The following is a 21,745-nucleotide window of genomic DNA, read 5'->3' on the forward strand; positions in this document are numbered from 1 at the left end:
TCCAGGCATTTCACGGGAGTTCACAACTTCACACTTGAGACATAAATACACAGAGATCTTTGCCATGAAGATGTTATATGTGAACAGGACAGGGCATGGAGGTAGCTGAAACAGTTCTGTAGAAGGAGGTGCCTCCCTCCAAAACCTTCCTGTTTCCATTGTTTCTGTTATGTGGTTCAGGGAACACCTTTTCTACATTCTTCACATGGTCCCCATGTGAAGGCATGGGAGGCCTTTCATTTAGGTAGCACAAAGCAAGAAATTTTAAGGCTGTAGTCACACGCTCAAATAGCTGCTAAATGTTGGTGCAGCAATGGCAGCAAAGAAGGGACTGGGGCCACCAAAACTGACATTCTCCTCAGGAGACAACTGCACAGTAAAATGCCTGAAAGACACTAGATGGCATCAAGAGAAGACAGAGTTTAATTCCCAGACAGAATATCAATCTATATTGTCAAAACTCCTGCGGGATAGAAGCACTATGCTTTTTTAAACCCTCCCAATTCTCTCCTTGTTACCACCTTGAGCTGAGGAGTTAAGCAGTCTCCTGAGTTACAGTTTGCTAGTACTGTACAACAGTACTAGCGGAAGTCATACAAGTTATGAGAAGAACAGGAGACTACTCCCGTTCAGACCTGCAGTACTCAGGTTGTTTCCAGGTCTGGAAAAAAACAAAGAGGGCACATGCTTCTTTTCTATAAGGCAAAAAAAAATATTTTAAAGTCACCTTGTCCCTACTTGTACTCTTACCAAGTAACTCCCATATAAAACTTTTAATCACTTCATGAGCTAATGCCTATCCATGGCTAAAGCCATGATAACACAGTTATGCTGAGCTATGTGGTATCCTACAACTCAGAAATGTTTGCACAATACTCAGCTGTGCAGCACAGAAACAGTCAGAAAGCATAATGGCTATCCCCAAGAAAGATATGAAAGGAGGTTAAACAATCGATCTGCAGTAAAAAAACAAACAAACAAACAAACAAAAAAACACGGACCACTTAGCAATGAAAATTTCCAAGACAACTGTAAGATTTCTTCCTATCACTTTTTCCATTCAAGTTGATCAAAGAGGTTAACTATGAATGGAAAATCTATAAATCCTGAAACTGAGTTTGACTTAGTGTCCACCCTTATGGCCTGATATGACAGTAACACAAATTACTTTGCAAATGCTTTCAGTGTAAGGGTTTCTCCTAAAGTTCGGAAGAAAAATCCTGATATGGTGAAGAAAAAGCACAAAAGTAAAAATGCAATTTCTGTTAGAGCAAGAAATGAGAAATAATTGTTTGGTTTTTTCTTCCTCTGCTGAGGAGAACATGTCCTTCAGAGTTTTCCTGTTGTTTCAGAAAAGCTGGTGCTGGCAAGCACCTTTTCTTTCATAACTGCAAATAAGGCATGAAATTTTATCTTTTGTCAACAAGAGATCAGTTCTTGTGGCCCCACAGCTATTTCTGACCAAACCTTGCAAGATAATAGAAACTGATTTCACTAAGGCATTTCTGGGCTGAACATATGAAAGCAAATAATTTATCTGTTATTTACCTGCAACTTGCTTACTCAGTCTTCTGAAATTTGAAAACATTGCAAAATGTATATGATGATTACAAGCACAGTAATCTATAGCATCCCTGCACTGCCTGGTGGAGAACTGTACTGCCACGCTAGTGTTCATGCAGGTGGATATGTTTATGCAAAGTTGCATGGCTCTGAAAGACATAGCAGCTTGGGCACTGTGCCATGGTAACACAGTTATGCTGAGCAACATGGTCTCCTACAACTCAAGAGTGTTTGCACAGTAGTCAGTTGTGCAGTACAGAAAGAGCCACAAAGCACCCATCCTCCTTCCTTCACCCATATACATGTAGACAGGCATGCACAAGACAGACATGGATGTGTCCCTTCTGCAGCTTCTGTCTCTGGCAGTCTGCCCATGCTTTCACAAGGTTTACTTGCACTTTTCAGTTTATACAGTATGGAAAGCAGAGAAAGCAATGTGGGAAGCAATTTGTTCATTTCCTGTTATAGCTTGTTCCAGCTCACACCCGAGGAGATTGTGGATGGAGGAAGTTTATCTGCATGCTGGCTATCATGTCAGGTACACTAATGTGAGTGGTCAATACTCTAGTAATTGCTGCCTTGCAAAAATATTCAATATGATGTGGGAACCTATGAAGACTAGTGCTCTCTAGACATACTGGGTGATGAGTTGTAAGACTGCTGAACACACATTGTTTCTGCAGTTTGTCTGAGACAATCCTCTGTGCAGATGGTTACATTTTGCTGCAGTTCCTTACACTCACATCATTGAGATTAATTTCCCCAGGTTCTCCCTTCAGTCTCTTTTCCTGACTCAAAAGGTGATGGGATCCTAGGTTTGGTGTTGTGCTTATCTTCTTGTTTGTGATTCTCCTTCCCCAAGGGAAAAGTCTTCACTCATCAATGACAAAGGAATTTCAGCATTATATATGCAATTAAATCAGAGGTTTATTTTCTCTATTGTCTGTGTATTTCATTGCAACTTAAAGCTACAAAATCTGTATTATACAAAGTACAACGCTACACAATGCCAACTATTATAGAATGAAGAGGTGGTTTACTGGGGTTCTTACACTGCCACCAGCCAACACAGTTTCTCTCCTGTAAAACTGGAAACAACAGCTGCTTGGCCTCTGCTGTCACCTTTTCCAGATGAAATATCTGGTTGCTAGGATTTTTCATTGCAAGAATTACTTCACAGATTGCACAGCTATTTTTAGGGTGCCTACTGGATTGCAGCATTTAAACACTCAGTTGGGTTGCTCTGTTTGAGTCCTGAGAGCCCCTCATCAAAGTTTGCCTGCCTGGGCTCAGGGTCAATGGAGAGACAGCACAGCTGTGGCAGACCCCTTCTCCTGGTGTCCCTGGGGAGAGGCTCCCAGGTAGCACTGGGCAGGGTGACAACCCAGACAGGGATGTCCTCTGCCCGTGGGAGCTGCTTTTCAATTGAACTTTTGCGGCTTGGCCTCTGCCTGCTTCACTGCTCCTGATGCGTTGCAGCTTCACCATGGGTTCTGCACATACAGACTCAGACCCCAAACTATGAATGACTTCCCAGCTTGACATCAGCCCATCCCCAGGGAGGTGCCTAATGCCCAGGGCTGGGGCTGCCCTGGTTGCCCCCGAGCTGTCCTGTTCCTGACTTGGGGATATGACAGGCTCTGGATAACCATGGGGACCCGTCACTGCTCCCACTCCCTGGTCCTCAGAGTCTGCTAATGTCGACTGCTTGCCTTTCACATTGTATCTTTTACCATAAGAGGTTTTTGGCAGTTGTAGTGGTTCAAATAGAAAGGAATTGGTCCCCCAAGAGATATATATAATGATTTGCTTTGGACTGAGGAAAGGAAATTCATATTTAATGGAATAATATGAGAAAAAGGTCTTACATGTGCTAATTTGTTGGATTCAAATGTATTTAGACTGGGTTATAGGGATGTTTTGACACTGGGTAATTAGAGAAGACAGTTGTAAGATTGGACTATTTTGACACTAAAGATTTTGATACGGGTAAGGTCACTGTGACACTAAGATCACACACATGATATAAATGTAAAAGAACTGTTGCTTACCCAATGAAACAGGCAACCTGAAATGTAATTCTCTATATAACACTGTTTCTTATAACATCTTTAAAAAAATACATAAATCAAATAACTTGAGATTTTTCAAAGGCATGTTTGAAGAACGGATCTTTGGAGACATCCTCTGAATCACATCTTCAAACTCTTACAGATGATCTTATCTGCTATGCAAAGATTGTGAGTAAGAAAGAGATTAAAAACAAACAAAGAAACAAACAATTGAATAAAATAAGCAATTTTATTTTATAAGAATTTGTCTTTGATGATAGTTATAACAGAATATTAATTTTTCTTCCCTATTTTTGCAGGCATAAATCCACAGCTCTCTGTGACCATTTTAACATGCCTGGTCAGAAGCAAAGTCAGAAAAAGTAACAATCAATCACTTGACCAGTCTTATCTCAGTCTCTTGTAACAATAAATAATGATTCAAAATTGAAAGGTCAATTTTGCCCATATTTCAGATATATTTGAGAGATTTTCCTGTATTGACACCACAATTAAACAGTATTGATTACACCTTCAAATGTTTCCTGAATAGAGCCTGCTTTTAGAAGCTATTTCAAGACTGAAAGAAATTCAGCAAAAGCTGCAGAATCCTTGGACATTTTTGCCACTCTGTGTTGGAGGCTATGGATTTATGAACAGAGGGTGTGATATACTCTTTTAAAATCAGCTCGATATCCCCAAATCTTTTATCACAAATGTATATTCTCATATTAAAAATGGTAGAGGAACACCAAGTACTGTTATATTGTCTTCAATATTGAAATAAGATGGCATGATCACTAACAAGAAGCTAAGTCAGAGAAGCTGAAGAGCTTGCAAATTTTGCAGAACTTCCAGGTTAGAAAAGATTCACGGAAGTGGACTCAGTTGATGAAATTGACCAACTTGTATTAAATCCTATTTAGCTATTGTTACTGATGCACCACAAAACTATACAGGTAACTATAGTAACCTGTAGTTGCATCTGTGTTACACTACACATGAAATACTACAGCTGCTTGAAGTTCCTTTCAAATAAAAACACCTACTTAAAAATTGTTAGATTTCCTGCACTTTTATCTTCTGTGACACAAAATTCCTTTGCATTACTACACATTTTTAGAGCGCAATATGACAGCTTCTCCATCTTTTTAAGAACATCGGCACTACAAACCAAGGATTTCAATCAAATCCATGAAGTTTATAGAAAACTTTTATACAGAAGAGCTTCTTGTTAAGAAATATTGTCTTTAAAAATGCAACATTCCATGGGTAAATTATTTTTAAAAAATACTTTTAAAAGAATTGCCAAAATTTTTTCGTTCCTTTCCTCTTTATGCTAATATAGTTTTTAAACACTTGTAGCTTTGCTTAGATAATTCTTATAATGAAAGAAAACATTTAGGCATTCAGCTATCAGATTGGCTAGCAGAGGTTTCACTTGTTTTGTTATTGATAACAATTATTTTCAAATCCCAGCTAATGAAAAGCTATCTATCCATAAAGGAAGGAAACAACTTCAAAACAGCAACAACAAAAAACACACAAAGGAGTCTGTACACGCACGTACAAAACTTGTGCAAGAGGGGAGAGTTTTCTTTAGACTGCCTGGAGCTAGATGGCTATCTTGTATATGACATTGATTAAAATATTCTCCGCTTGCACTTTTCTTTTTTGATCTGTCCAACACAGATGCACTTATCTTTGGATTTATGTGACTCTTCTGTCCCAATTTTTTCGGCCCACCTTATAGGTGATATCTTCTTTGGTCTTTCTCAGGTGGTCTTTTAGTAGGTGAAGGAACCATCCTTTTCACCATTTCATTTTCCATTGGCTCCTAAAAACTAGGCTTTGCAGAGACAACTGTAAAGAAACAGGAACAACCAGGCAACTGTAACTGTGCTGCATGTGTGAGCTTGTTCTTAGTGTCAGCCATCAATCAGAAATGCAGCAGTGATTAACCAGTTACCTAGGAATAAAGCAGAAATATTTGCCCTTTTTTTTTTTTTTGACCAAACCTGCCTCCTCTGGTTTTGAGAGGCACTGTAGTCACACCATCACTAATTTGGCTATTATCAGAGCTTCATAACCAGCTCCCAAGCCCTAATATGCACTTTCTAGAAGAAAGGGGTCCCCAAAGGAGTTCTCAAATGATCTAATATATGTACGGTGGAACTGCACTTCTCCACCGGACAGACCCGCCACCCTCTGTGGGATAAGGGAAGCATCCACAATGAAGCTGAGTGTTGCTGATAAATTATCCCCAGAGTAACAAAGTACTGGGTATGTATTTCATTAGGTGATGAGCAGAAGAAGGATAACATCTGTTTTCACAGTCCATCAGGCTAAATCTGCCAAGTGTTCGATTCAAGTTACAGTGTATTTGAACAACACCATAGTAGTTAAATGTATTCCCATGGCACAGATCCTAATGCAATTTGGAAAACGAAATAGCAATAGTGCAACAGTGTTCACCTTTGACATGAAAAGTGTTATGAAGAAAAAAGTCTATCTGAGAGACAGCATAGAGTCAACAGCTGTTTGAGAAAGCAAAACAGTGAGCAGCAGAGGTCTCTGGGCTAGAAAATGCTTAAAACCCTGATCAATGTACTGTAACAACAATGCAAGTGACCCATACACTGAAAGACCAACCCTTCCTTTCATAGCACCATTCACAGCTTCAAGTTAATGGACATGAGGGATTTCTGGCCACATTAACTGAAAATAACAACATTAACTAGTTTCATGCATCATACAGTCACCAAGACAGGGGCTGGCTGTTAAAAATACAAACCCATACATTGCATGCTCTCACATGCAGTCTCAGAAGGACTTTTAACACAGTGTGCAAACACTTCTGGACAACAAGGCAGATTATCAGCTAAGGCAGCAGCAGGTAAGCAGCAGGCGCCTCACCTTACATATTGCAATCAAGCTCAGGCAGAATCCAGGCCACGGGGGAACAGCAGGACTGGTGGAGATGTGTGAGCTTGGAAAACAAAGCACTTCATGAAACCAATGCATCCTGAGTGTGCTTGCCTATATAATCAGTCAGAATGAATATCAGGTACCTTAGCACTCCCGGTTCCATGAGTTCTCTTAATGATGGTGTTGATGAACAATACACATACATGGCCTTAGCACTAATTTGAGAGAGTTGTATACACAGATAAATTATATGACTCTGATGTAATATGAAACCTCTAGAAGATTGCCTTGTAGCCTGCTTGTAAGAAAAGAACTTCATAAAAATTAGTTCATTTTATTTATAGCCAATTTCATTTATAGCCCATTTTATTTTGGAACAAACATACCATTTTGAAAACAAAAGAAAAAGAAAAAAATAGTATGACTTCAGCTTTTTTCTTCCTTCATTTTTGGGATGAGTACAGCTTTCCACACTGCCTCCTCCAGGTTCTGTTCACCTCTATTTCACCTGAGCCAGTGCTACCACCACTTCCATGTATCTTTCAGCCAATCTTTGGCTCCCAGAACAGATTTTGGAGCCTTCATACAGTATGTAATTTAAGAATGGCTCTGTCTCAAAAGAGATGCTCCCCTTGCTGACAAGATAAAAACCATGATTTTCACAAAAAAAAAAAGATCAATAGAATAGTGTTTTAATAATTGTTTTGGTGGATGTGTGATTTAGCTCCAATTTATCAACCTCTTGTCAAGACAGTGAGCTATATTTGTCACACATGGTGAAAGGTAGACAGTATTTTAACAAGTTTTATTTCACAAATTAGTGGCTGTTTCAATGGGACTTTAAGTTCTGTAGTCATATGCCTTTGACAACAATATATAAGAAGCACAAATATGATGACAATGTTGATTCAAGAAAGTAAATACCATTCAGCAGAAACAGACAGCAGAGTGAGGTGATTTCGTGCCATTCCTCTGTACAGTATATGCCCAGTGGTATCCACCTGTTGATCATCTCCTACCTACATGTGCAAAAAGCTAACATGTTTCTGTTTTATTCAAGGGGCATGGATATGAACAGCCTGACCATACAGACATGTACAGACTGACAGAGATTTTATCACCTCTCTGAGGCTTCACATCCAAACATGCTCATTGACAGTAGCAGTTTCAGATATTGCAATCATCTCCAAGTTCCTCTGTAAGCTCCCGCCCTTATAGGGGAGACCCATAGTCAAGTTTATTCTCCTTCATTCCTGTCAGGAGAGAAAATACAGTTTCCCTTGTTTCAGAGTCAGGGGGACAGATACATGTCCGATTTTGCCTTGTTCAGACTCTCACTGGACTGAAGAGGATGTAGTCCAGAAAGCTGGACACGTCCATTATAAAGTCTATGGAGTATGTGAATTGCCATCATGCAAATCCTCTGGTACCTATGTACCAAAATCCTCTGGTACCAGGTACCAAAACCTCTGGAACTGGTAGCTCTTCTATCTATGACACACATGACACCATCGGAGAGCTCCAAACTTACTTCTGTTGCATGCCTGTCTCAGGCACTTCTGCTCTCCAAGTCACATGAGGGTGTACAAAAGCAAACTGATATTCCAGAGGGCCAGGACAGAAATCTGTGATTGTGACCTTCCTCTTTATCCAGAAGGACAGCAGCCTGGTGAGGCAGAATCACTTCTGATCTCCCAAAATGGTGTACTAGGGGGTCAAACCGTCTCACCCACACTTTTCCACTATTTTAACTGTCTTGCAGATGCCTGGCACACATCCTACCACTTCTTAAACAATGCAGGACACAGAATGTGTCGATGTGACACATGCAGGCCTCAGGCGATTTTACAGTCACAAAGAACTGATACAAAATTAAGTAATCAGCTCCAATTATACCTTGTTAAAAATTTCTAAATGTCACTCCACTAAGCAGTGATGTGATAGTGAAAACAGAAACAACAACAAATCACAAACTTTTAAAAGGTGTTGACCTTTATTCAAACAAGAAACACCAGTTACAAGAAATAGAAAGCATCTATTTCTGCCCTTCTCTCAGACACAGGCGCACACCTGCTTTCCTGTTGCTGACAGCAGATAGCCGCAGGGTTCTTCCTGAGAGACATCCTGCACACCACAAAATAGTTGTGGAATATGAACTGTGACCCCCCTTCAGCTTTGATAGACTTGTCATTTCTCTCAAGCTTTTCCATCCATCATGCACACTCTTTATAATGTTTAACTCAGTTATATGAAGATCCCCTGAGGGAATTTCATTGCATCTCTGACTCTGCTTTAATTGCTGTCAGGTGGAAATAGTGAATTTTTACATGTGATTATTGCTATTTGTAACCACTTAACTTCATTGAACACTTCTGGTTGCTTCTTACTCATATTAAATGAGAGTGATTTCCTGACCTGGTTGTGAAGTGAATCTTACTTTGGAGTTTCCTCACCCCCAGGTGTGAGGAGAAGACTCAGCATAGCAGTTTTAAAGAAATAATTTACTTTTGTGCCAAGAAGAGAAACTGTGTAACTTTTTGATTGCTCCTGTCATAATAAGCAATTCAAGCTGTGAAAGGTCTTTCTATTCTCTCATCATTTAGGATGATAGTCAAAAGAGCTACTAACATAAAACCAATTGTTGCCTGAGACAGTTCCTGAAGTGGACCTGGTCTGAGATTTGAAAGGAGAGGGTGTTCTTTTCAGTCTTTAGATAAAACAAATTTATCACCTGCCAAACACAGGTGCCCTGCAGCATCTCCAACACAGTCAAAATCTAACAACTTGGAAATCTTGTCAAATGAAAATGAACACTAAACTTCAATGTGCTATCCCCTTTCTTAGACCTAAAACCACAAACAAACAAATAAAATCGGATAAAAGCTCTTAGATCAAATTGCATAACCTTTAGAAAAGGAGAAATTCTAGCTATTAACCCCAATGGAACCTTAGACATTTTTTTATTTTTTTTTTTTTTTGGGGGGGGGTTCCAAGTCTTGCTGGAAAACAAAAGGAAGAAAATAATTACATGGGAATGTATATAGTCCACCCCTGAATACACATATGTGATTGACATACGTAGTCTTAAGATAGGTGATGGCAATCTAGGGAATTTTTGCAGCTGATGGATAATATTTTGAAGGCCCAGGTAGCCTGTAGGAAGATGAACTGTGTTCCCTGATAATGCATGGCACCTGTCTGAGGTTGTCAAGAGAGCCTTTGGTCTAGTTTTCTCAGAGGGTTCTTGGTGCTGCTGCTATAGAAAAAGAGAACATATTCAAGAGGTGGTAAATGTAACAGCAAGAACATCTGTTAGCTCTTTGGTCTGCATCCACAGGATGGAAGTGTCTTCCATTCAGACCCATCTTCTTTTCACCTTCAAGAAAAGGTATTGAAGGGCAGTGGTCAGAGAATGTCCCAGATCCGTGCTGAGCTACATGCAAAAATAGGAAGAGGCATTCAAACTTTCCCTTATTCTTTTCAGGAAAGACCAGGCTGGATTGGTTCAGGGCCTTTTTTTCTTTAGAGGAGGAAAAGTTTTGCACCATGAAAGGAAACATTCCACAGCCTGAGAACCCCACCTTTAGGGCAGTGATAAGGTTGAAACACTAAGCTCTCACATATCAGGAAATACCAAGCAGATGACACTTGGCCCTCTGCACTATGCAGATCCCCTTTGGCCAAAAGCATAACAAGACCGGGGAATAGATAGTTTTTCTCATCTCTTCCTGTAGTGCTGAACTGATGGCTCTAATTCTTTACAAAAGGTAGACTTGGCTTAAAAAAAAAAAAAAATAAAATCTATACAAAGCAGCCAGCTTGGATACTACACAGAAGATGTAAAGAACCAGGCTGTGGCCAGAACTGCCTGATTAACTCCATTATTTATATACTCTTTATTATTTCTGTTCAGCCTTGTCTGTAAGCAGGTGTCATCCAGGATTGACTTATTATTGAACTTGATAATGATGGTAGACCAAGAGGGCCAACCAAGAATGAGACTCTTTTGCCCAAAACATGGTACAAATCCAGAGAGCTTACAGTCTATAAATGGGTAAAGCATATACAACACTGGAGAAGAAGATGTACTAAGGAAAGAAGATCAACCGTAATGGGGAAGTAGAAGGTTGGAACAAAATCTGCACGGGCCAGTGACAGCCCAGTCGAAATCATGAGTCACAAAAGGTGTCATCTTCGAGCTCTTCTGGGCTCACTCCTAGGTTTATGCCAGCTCTTTTACTTGGCTTTACCTCAATACTACACACATTGTGAACCTGTGAATATCTCACCAGTTACTCTATCAAATCAGCAGTGCTATATCTGCTGTGCTTCTGTGGGTTTCTAACCAGCCAACCAGATGCAAAAAGCCATCTCTAGCAGCAATATTCAAGTCATTTCATCTTGATGTCAGATCTGGCTTTGCCATCTAATACAAAATACTCTGACTCTCTCATTGCCTTGTATCTCTTCTAGTCTTGTGTCTAATGAACATAAGCACTGGCACTTCAGAAGAGCAGGACCCTATACCCACTATACCCATTTTGCACTGGACAAAATTACTGCACCAGGTACAGACAAATAGGTATTTGAGCTCTGCTTTTTGCCATTTTTCCTTCAGAAAGATATCATTTATCAGTACATGAATATTGCCTTGTAATTTTATTGCAAACTAATGGAGGTCCATCACCAAGCAATGACAGAATTTTTGCTCTGGGAGTCACTCAGCACCTGGAAATGGGAAACTTAAACAGAAGAGCAATTTACCAAATGAACACTTCTTTTAAAAAATCTTTCCCTTTCTCTCAGAAATGTAATTTATGGAACCTTTCAAGGAGGAAACAAGATGGAAAGATAAAACGTCCTGTACAAAGTTCAGATTTGCAACTAAATCCACTTAGGCTAAAATCCATCAAAAATCTGACGTGTTTGAAAACTGCCTTCCCAGAAGGACACAGTCCGAAACATAATCTCATTAAATAAAGTGTGGAAAATAAGTTGCCCGCTTTGTTTTGTCTTGCTCACAAAAATTCATGTAATAAGCGCTGCAAAAAGAAACAGTATGGATACATACAATAAAATGAACAGCTGATACGCTTTCTGCAGGCTTAACCCCTCCTGGTGTCTCACAGTCAAGAGCAGCTCATATGTTAGACCATATTTCCCCTCTTGCCCACACCAGCCTGCTCTGAGCTCTCGCCAGTGCTAATGATTAATTAATGTCAAGGCAAGCCATGTCGTTAAAGACACTTTCTTTTTACAGAACTGTATTACCTTTCAGTAGTTTCTGTTGATTTTTTTTTTTTTCCATTTGAGTTTTTTTCTCATTTGAGGGCCTATCTGATGGGCAACTGAAAGGCAAGTGCTGAAAAATGAAGGTCCCCGGCTTTCCTCCTGCTCCCCCCCAGATTCATGTAGCTGGGTAGAGAAACAAGGGATTCCCACAGTCTCGGCCCTCCCCAGAGGGGACAAGGCAGACCGGGCTGCTCTTGCACTCCCTCCGGTGGCAGATCCCTAAAGTGTCATATAATAGAACAAGACAGGTGACCTCTCTGCCCCACACTACTGTTTACTAAGTAAATAAACATGTGATCAAGTGACCTTCTTTAGTTTCTTTGTTCCTAGCCTTTTTCATTTCTGTACCTTCTTGTGGGGATGAAGGCGTCTTTAGAATATGTGCTATCCTCCGCTATAACATAGCATACTTGGGACCAGATTTCACTTATTTTATTTCATTTATTTGACAGAAATTTTCTATTTTAAAGTGATATTTGCTACAGTGATTTTTCACTCTAACAGGCACATCAGTCCACATGATCACAGAATCACAGAATGTTAGGGACTGGAAGGGACTCTCTGGCTTTGAACAGTGCTATACAGCACTATTGGCATAACAAGGTGACACACAGTGCTACCATTTCCAGAAAGATGCCACTGTAAAGAGCAGCACCTAGCAAAGAAAAAGGTTTGGGCATCAGTTCTCTAGATTGCACGGTCTAGATCCTAGGCAGATCCCACACTTTGTGCTCTCTGATAATTTAGGACACATGGTCCGGCTCAGCAGCATTTCTGTTCACATAGTCATGTTATGGTTAAAATATGGTTAAATGTTTTGTATGTCCACCAAAATGTCGCCCTCCTCTTTCCCCCTCCTTCAAAATAGTAATGAGACTCAATGGCAGACTTTCACTCAGACTAAACTTCACCACTCCTCCGCTTTACTCCAGATAAGAGAAAGATAATAAAACTGAGTCATTCCCTTCCCTCGCCTCCCTAACATCTACACATGCCCACAATCTGCAGGTTTGCTCTGTACAGCAGCTTGCTACATGGATCATAGTGAGTCCATCCTGATTGCCATTAAAATGATTCTTTATCTGATATTACTTTCATTTCAAAAAAGCTATAGACCTTCTCTGAGCATTTACACTGCTTATCCACTGACAGTATCTTGCTTTAATACTGAAAAAATAATATGGATAAATATATGACACATATAGCCTAAATAAAAGACTGAGCACTTTATGGCAGCAATTGTATCTTAAAAAATTGTAAAATACAGCAGGAAGCCATGGCATAAATTAAAAAAAAAAAAAAAAAAAAAAGGAGCATTCCAGAGCAATGGGATTTTTCATGTGAGTACGCTTTAGGTGCTCTAAGATAGAGTGTCAAAGATTTATAGCACACGTATGACAGCTAATTTGTATACAGTTTAAAAATGAACACCTAAAACACAGGAAAGTATACTATTACATTCTCTGAACAAATTTAAGGTAAGACAAAATACAAAAAGATCTTTGCTCAGTGACTCAGAAGATGACAGAAAAAACAGCCTAAAGTAAATTAAAGAAAAAAAGCTATGTTTTGGAGAGGTATGAGGTAAACATTCTTGAGTGAGTTTTCTACCAGCATACTGAGCAAGCCAGGGAGAAAGCTGGAAAGGATAGCCTTCGGGGTATGTTTTCTCATTCCGTCCTGACAAGAATTCTAGGATGTATTCTTTATTAGCCTGGCTTTTCAGCAGCTAATGAAATACCCAGTGGTCATTTTTAAAAGCTAAGAAATTAGAAAGGGGAAAAATATCACTGAAGGTCAGTTACTAACTCATCAAGGCAATTTCTTCTGCAATGACTGGCTAAAACTTCAGTTTGGGGGACTGACTCTACACGAACTTGCTTCACAGGTTCTGTGGTAAGACATGACAACACAAACTTTGCTTTTTTGAATACAATTAATGATTTGGTAATGTCATATTAAGAAACCCTCCCATACTAAGTGTTACCACACCAATCTAAATACCAGTCAATACACTTTCGGTTAGCTTTCACCCTCACATAGCCAAAGCTTGTATCTTTGTATCCCAAACACACAATTGCATTACACAAATGGCTGTAAATCAGACCAGTTCCCTGTGTAGATTGGGTAACTAGGCAAAGATCAGAGAAGTGCATGAAAAAGAAAAAAAAAAAAAAATAGTTATTTATGCTATACCTGCTCTTCTTTGTTTGGTTCTTTTCCTGAAGGGAATTACTAGGTACTCCTTATGGCCAATTTCTTGCTACATCTTAAGTCATCCCTGCTTCTCCTTTAGCATAAATTGTTCTGTGTAACATCAGCGTATTCTAAACTGTAATATTTTTCCTGAAGTATTTCCTCTTTTCACTCTGACAGCCAGTGTTGCACTGGAAAGTGTTTTATCTACCACTGTAGACAAATATGAAGGCAGAGCCTATCAATTAATAATCATAAGTGGATAGAGAAATATCCACAGAAGGATATCCTGAGGGACTACACAGGGCCACTGAGACCAAAATGATTTGGGTCACCAGAATTTTGTTGTAGAAGGAAGCAGAGGGGCAGAGGAAGAGAAGGCAGTATTCACACAGTCAGGAACTATTTTAACTAGATTCTTACAAAGATTCTCCTTACAAAGCATTTGGGTTTTGGTTCTAAAGAAAAAACAAAATATCTGGAAATCTCACTCTGCAGCTTTCCCAAGAACACAGGTTTTTCTTGAGATAAAAAAAAGCCACTCCTGAACCAAACTCAGACCTTCATTTGCTGTTCAAAAATAGGTCTTTGATCCCAACTCTTCCTTACTCAGTTTTTCATTTTCAGGCACCTCTACAATTCCTGGTCTCGGGCCTGACAGGAAATGGAAGTACCAAAATACCGTCAAAATGGCTGAACCTGTGTTGAGTCTGGTCTGGCTGAAGAAATGGAAACACTGGCAAAGCCCTGAGCAAACCAGATCTTGAAAAGTTTCATAGCCCAATTTCCAAAACAACACAGTTCAGATAGGTTTTGGACAGCAGCTAAACTTCTGGAGGCTTCTCAAAATGAACCAAACCCTGAAGTTTTCCAGCTGTCAAGAAATACACAGGGCTGTTCCTCGAGGTATTTAGCGGGAAACAGAGGACAGATGAAAGCATCACAACTAGACAAAATGTGCATTGCTTCCTTCGTTTTCCCTATCCTGTTCTTTCCCCCCCACCTACGTTCACTTCTGCTCCTTGTTTCTAGTTTCAAATCTTTTGATTGTGCAGTCAACATGCCACCTTCACTGTGTCTTTCACATTATAAGGCACAGTTTATGTTGGCTGCATGCAGAAAAATTACTTCTAACCCCTGATCGAAAGTTTTGCTGACTCTTTCAATAATAACTCGCATGGGTTTTGTTTTTGTTTCTTTAGTAAGAAATGTCTTGAGAGTTTATTGCAAGGAAGCATTGTTGAAAGTGTTTTATTTTCAGAGCTCATGGAACCTTGGTTGTACCAATGCCCATTTGCAGTAACAATGCTCTCAGGATCTGGAGCCACTTACAGTTTTATTTATGGTCTTGGTTTTTGAGTCACAATTAGAGTAACTTTTCCAAATGTTTGAGTTTGCAGGCACCATCCAAATGGGTCCTTAACTTGCTCTGATTGTGTTTAGCTTCCTTTTACTGAACTACCTTAGTGGTCCATCTTAAAACAGTGAGTGTTGTGGAAGCACATTAAATGCTATTGAATACTCACAAAGCATGCGCTGAGGGAGAAAAAGGAAAGAATTGTTCCCTGAAATATTCAGCCACTGATGAAAGGAACTTTTAACAGGCGAAGGTGTTCATTTCAAGAAGCAAACTTTCTTCCTTTTTGAGATCTAAGATCAATATTGTATCAAAAAGGACACATGGTTTAGCAAGGCTTTGAAAGAAGAAAATTACATAGCCTGTGGTATGTTATAAGTCATCAAGATTTTAAAATAAGAAACACTTTTGTCCTATTGTTTGTACAAGTACATGCACACACAACACGGCAACTGAGAGAAAAGTTAAGCTGACAGCTCTGAAAATACAGCATAAACAATGCCAAAGTGTGGTGGTAAATGCAGCAATCTTAAACTTAGTTATTTGAGGAACAAAATGAGCTTTCTTCAAAACATTGTGTTTCAAAACAAAAGTACCTATATCGTCAAGATACGACTATTCCCTTAATATAACAGGCCAACAAGGCTCATCTCTCATTGGTTTCATACATCTAGAAACAGTGGTCACAGATCAGAATATAAATACAGTGTTGCAAAAGAGTTCCAACAATGTGTCACAAGAATTGCAGACTATTACCTGCCTTTCCATAAACAAGGTAAAAGAACAAGGCTACTTAAGACATTTTCTGGAATGTAAGAATGTTTTACATTAGTATTTGACACAAGGGGAGGAAAAACCAGGAGCAGCCAAATTGGCTACAGTCCCTCCAGATCTCATGGTTTCTTATGAGACAGCTCTCAGCCTACCTTTCTAAAATGAAAGTTATTGTTCTGTTGCCAATGTTTGTTTATTTGAAATAACAATAAATAAAGTGCTAAATAATGTTCTCCTCCCTCATGCACCCCTGTGGCTCAGTTAGCAATTCAGAACTGTAATATTATGCTTCCCCTCACTTTATTATTGCAATATGCTTCTACTCGGGAGACAAAGTCCAGGAGCAACTTTAGCAAAGAGTGTTTTTTAATGACAAGAGGTCAAGATTGGTACAAACTCGAAGTAGCTTTGGGCCATCTCTAACACAGCAAATCCACAAGAACTGTGGAACTCTTGGACTCTGATGCACATCCTGGTTCCTCATTAAGATTCAGGTGTGTATCAGCCCAGCCCTCATGTTCCTGTGTACCCTGGCACACATACAGGGACTCAGGTGAGGTCTGGTTGGGTCCACAGCTTGGCAGAGAGGCATATGTTACAAAACTCGTACTCTCTCTTGATACAGCCACAAGGAAACCATACTCTAGACTGCCTGATGCATCTCAACTACCTGATGACTACTCTGATACATCAAGAAGCCAGAAATTGTCCTGATGGCTGTTATCAAGGTTATAGGAAGCCATATGCTCATGAGTCCTTGCAGTCGCATGAGAGTGTTAGGCAATCAGAAATCTCTTGCAGGTGTTATTTGTATGAAAACTCCAATTTCTTGCTACTGGACTATTGCAAAGTTTCCAATATCTGAAAATCACATATCACCCAAACAATAGACATAGGTGGTTGTTGTGGGGATTTCTGCTCAAGGGAAATTGAAGGCAAGAATATTATTCCTAATTAAACAGGGATACAGCTCGGTAGACTACTGAAAGTCTTCTCTGAAAGTAATATTTGCTCTGCTTCTGGGGCTAGCAAGGACATAAAGTTAAAACAGACCAGAAATCTCTTTAGACAGATGAAAAACATACAGACACTGATACCCCCCTCCCTGACCAACCATCATCCAGTTTGTTGCTTAGAACCCAGAGTTGTGGAACACCCAGACAAGGAAAAATCCTCTGATCCATCTTTTGGAAAATGACCTTGACTTTAGTTGTTTTTGCTAGAAGGAACTGTGATTTTATTATCATGAGGTTGCTAAGGTTCATCTTATGGCAAATTTACCTCTGTGATTAAGGAAACCATGCCCCTGATATTGCCATCACCTAGTACCATGACAGTGTGATACCATCAGGGACGTGCACACTCTCCTTGTAATTGTTCTGCAATTTTCATGAAACTCAGGACCACAGTGAAACATGCTCTATCCCTGTGGCCTCTGGTTATTTATGAAAATGTCAGTCTTTCTTATTCTTCAAACCACAAATAAAAAGAAAGTCTTCATCTGATGTGTAGAAAATAATGGTAATTCTCTGTCATCACACAACGGCACAGCAGGTGAGAAAAGCCATGTATTTTCTTTGTCTTTCTACACACCTGGGGTTGTTTATTCTTATAATTACACAGATACTGTCCATGAATATTTGAGAAAGGCACATGTGGGAAAGGGTTGTACAGTCTGTGAGCTACATGCAAAATGACTGGAGGAGTAAAGAATGATTTAGTGCTGTGCTATTTGTTGCTGTAATAGCACTAGTTTTTCTTCTGTTTAAGTAGGGAAGTACACAAATAGTAGAAGTAAACCTACCTCATTCAAAGTTTAGTCTTGTGGGTAGGTATAAAAAATACAGGTGCGTGAGTGTGTGCGTGTGTTGTTTTCTTCCTATGAGTGTCTGATTGTTCATTGCCCATTTTATGGAAGGATTTCTAATGTAGGCTGCTATTCATATGGGCTAGCCATCTCTGTAAGAAGAGCACAGGCAGTGGAAAAACTAGCATGGGCTCACTACCTACAGTCCACTATTAACAAGGCTAGCTTACTAAAATCTTCAAGTTTAATTCAGTTCAAAAGCTTAAAGTCTCCAAAGCCGTTACCTTTTTGATAGCAGAAATCTGCAAGTCCACTAGGACTGACTTTTTTATTCATGGTTCATAAAGCTGTGTGCTACTATAAGACAGAGAAATGAACAATATGCTCTGGATGGGTGAAGGAGGGAACAGAGGGACTTCAGACATCTCTCAGCTAAGAGTGAACTCAAATATATCGGCATGACTCTATGACATTTAGTTTTTAAAGATTTTGCCCAAATGCCCTTGGTCAGATTTTTCTTCCCTTTTGCGAGGCAGGCAACCACTCACTGAATGACAGTTACATTCAGCAGTGATTTATATAGATCTGTTAAAAGGCTTTGGCATCATTTGAGTCATATATCATTTAAAGATGATATAACAGTCACAATCACTCTTATTTTACATTTGGAGAAAGTAAGTTTTGGTACTATTTCCAGTCTACTTCCATCCTAATGTTTAGAACTTTTTAACGTACAGAATAAAGAATATAACATGTAATCCCCTGCAAATTCTGTTTACATGTTTGTGCAAGTGAACTTGGAATTAGTTTGCAATCTTAATCTCTTAACTAGAAGAGTATTTATCACCTGACAGTCTAAGGGTGTTTCAAATTAGGTTCTTAAAAAGTAAAAGATGAGAATCACTTGATGAGAATCACTACACTTTCAAATGCCACACACTATAAAATTCATGTAGTAAACTTATTCCTTTAAGGTTTTCCATTAGCAGCTTCTAATCTAAAAATCATTTAAAATCCACACACAAACACAGAACACTGGACAAGAAGGCAAAAGTTTTTCTGAAAAATTTCAGGTATGAACAGCTCAGCCATCCTCCACTGCCATTTCTCCTTGAGCTGTCCCTATACCCCCTTACTCAAAAATAAAATAAAATAAAATAAAAACCCTCTCAGTGTTTTACAGAAATTTTCTGAAAACCAGACAGAAATAGAGTCTATTTCACTTTGCCACCGCCTGTAACTTTAGCATAATAAACTCTAACGGGCACAGCCCTCACCAAAACACTTAAAAACAGCTTGAAAGGGGTACTTGCTGGCCGTTATGTTTACTCAAGCACTTGTTTAAAAACACATTTAAGGAAAATGTTTTTATTTCTACAGATTGCATTAATTATAGCTTTGCAAACACTGCAAGCTCTACAAGGAGACTGAACTAAGCTATTAGCTGCAAACCTCAGGTCTTGGCTAGAGAAGTGGTTATGGCTTATTTAGCAAGCCTAATGAATTGGCTTACCAATCTCTACGCAGAGTTCCATGTTTAGCATCATGGAGCCTGGAATAGCCAAAAAGGCTTGTTTCACTTTGCTTTATAATTAAAAGTAAAGTAAAATCGGTCATCCCACGACCGTCCAAAAGCAGACCTCACTGTAGCATTATTCGTCTTCGGGAAAACAAAAGCATTAACGCGGACTTTCATACTGGCCCGAAGCTTTGCGGAGACCCACAATAATCTTCAACTAAGCTGCCGGGGACCGTGCTCTCCTCTGGAAAAACACGAAGGGGCGGCGGTGCCGGCTGCTCCCCGCACTGCCGGACAAATCACGGCGGAGCTCCCCACCCCGACTGGGGACTCCAGCCTTCGCCCAAAGCGGGGAGCAGCCCTTGCTTGGCCCGGTAGCCACGGGGTGCGGGGCGGCCACCCGCTCTCGGGGAGAGCGCATCAGCCCTCTCAGGTGCGCCCCGGAGGACCGACCCGCCGGGCAGCCGGCACCCAGAGTCCAGCGGCCGGGTGGCCTTACCGTGAGGGCGGAGAGCTTCTGGGCCGGCACGGCGGGGAGCAGCTCCGGCAGCAGCAGCAGCAGCGGCACCCACATCCTGAGGCGGCGGCAGCGGCGGCGGCGGGCACGCAGCGGCTCCGGGAAGCGGAGGAGTGGGACTCTCCTTGGGATGTCGCTCCCCCTTCCGACGCCTGCTTGGCTCCTTTTCAATCTCTCCCTCTGGGAGGTCCTAGCTTAGGTCCTCTGCTTTCTTTTTCCCCACCCCTTGAAATCTGGGGACGGGTGTATAGCAGAGAGGCGGCAGTTTCTCCCTCTCTCCGTGTCCCTGCCTCGCTCCTGGAGAGTCAGCCCCAGCTCGGAGATGCTCCCCAGCCCTCCCGGCGCCCTCCCGCCGCGCAAGCACTGGCAGGGGGATCCGCCGGACCCCGCCGCCTCCCCCGGGGCGCCGCGCCTCCCTCTGCCTAGGACGGGCTGCTGCCTAGCTCTGAGGGTCTCTTTCCTCCCCGCCTCAGATTCCTCTCCCCCTTGGCAGAGGATGCGGGAAGGAAAGATTGGGACGGGAAAGGAGGACGGTCCCTCAACACCCCTCCGGTGTCCGCCGTCGGCAGGGTGCCGCGGGAAGGCACTGCCACGGCTGAGGAGGCTGGTGGTGTGCGACCTCACCGAGCCGCTCTTCTCCTTTTCCTCTTATCCTCCCCCTTTCCCCAGCCCGGCCTCCGCTTTCTCCTCCCAGACCCACAGATTCTCGCCGATTAACCCTCCCCGGTGCTCCCGAGGGGACGCCAAGTTGCTTCCCCCCCCGACTCCTGCTGAATCAACACGCACAAATACGGGCAACCCCTGGCATGGGGGTGAGAGGCGGCCCGATCCCAGTTCGGTGCACCTCGACAGCCTCCCGGTGCGCCGCGCTGTCCGTCCCGCCGCCCGCCGGACACCGCACAGGCGGGAGCAGGGGCCGAGGCAGATGGATTTTTTGGCGGGGGGCAAAGGCTGGGCAGCAGCGCCCGGTGAGGCGGAGACACTGGGCGTCCCTGGGGGCTGACAGGCACTCTGGCACGGCGGGGTGTGGCACTGCTTGCCGGGGTGAGTACCCCGGGGAGATGAAGGTTGCGTGGAGTACATGCCAGGTGAAACCTTCCTTGTGACAGTTGTGTGCTTTTCTCACTTATCTTTTAGGAAACGAATAGAGAAATTCATTTTATTTCTTCTCTGCAAACTGCCAGATGATCTCGACCCCCTCGCCTGCCTGAGAAAACCCTTTTACTGCAATTTTGTCAATGGAGGAGTCAGCCTCGTCTTAGACCCCGGGCTCACTGACAGCCTGCAAGACCCCCAATGTTCAGTGGTGCTACCAGGGAGCCTGAAGCTATCGGGGCTTGCTTCATTCTTAGTCTGTGCACATACGTGGGAGTGGACTCAGGTGTGAAAGGTCTTTAGGGAGGCTGCAAAGTGGCACACTGCCAGCACACAAGTGACAATTTCCCCAAGCGTCCAGATCTGACCTCGCAGGTTTGTCACACCCTGGCAGAACACACATGGCCTCAGCCAGGGCTCAGGATGGAGCATGCTCTCCGGAGCAGGAGTTGCACACAAAGTGAACCAAAGCAGAGGGAAGTAAGCATTACAGACAAACTCAAGTGTCATGCTTGAGAAACCTACTTCTGACTTTTTCAGTTCCTACGACATTCAAAACAAGCAGCCAACAAAGTAGCCACAGCTTCTCCAGGTCTCATCTGAACACCCAGAGTCACAAGAAGTTGGAAAGCCCCCTTTTCAAAAC

At 41.6% G+C, this 21,745-nt stretch overlaps 1 protein-coding gene across 10 annotated transcripts in view; it reads right to left on the reverse strand.

The window, feature by feature from the left end:
* The window catches only part of SMOC2 (SPARC related modular calcium binding 2), a 144,543-nt gene extending 123,899 nt beyond the window's left edge, over nucleotides 1-20,644 (reverse strand). For 4 of the 10 annotated variants that reach the window (XM_082048049.1, XM_082048051.1, XM_082048048.1 and 1 more), the window contains exon 1: nucleotides 19,987-20,644. In XM_082048049.1, the coding sequence (XP_081904175.1) occupies nucleotides 19,987-20,061 (75 nt within the window). In that variant the 5' untranslated portion in view covers nucleotides 20,062-20,644. The remainder of the gene's footprint in view (nucleotides 1-19,986) is intronic. The other 6 variants (XM_082048047.1, XM_082048045.1, XM_082048044.1 and 3 more) reach the window with 4 other exon arrangements.
* Nucleotides 20,645-21,745: the final 1,101 nt, after the last annotated feature.

Source organism: Streptopelia decaocto (assembly GCF_964273445.1).
Source record: "Streptopelia decaocto genome assembly, chromosome: 3".
Classification (NCBI taxonomy): Eukaryota; Metazoa; Chordata; class Aves; order Columbiformes; family Columbidae; genus Streptopelia; species Streptopelia decaocto.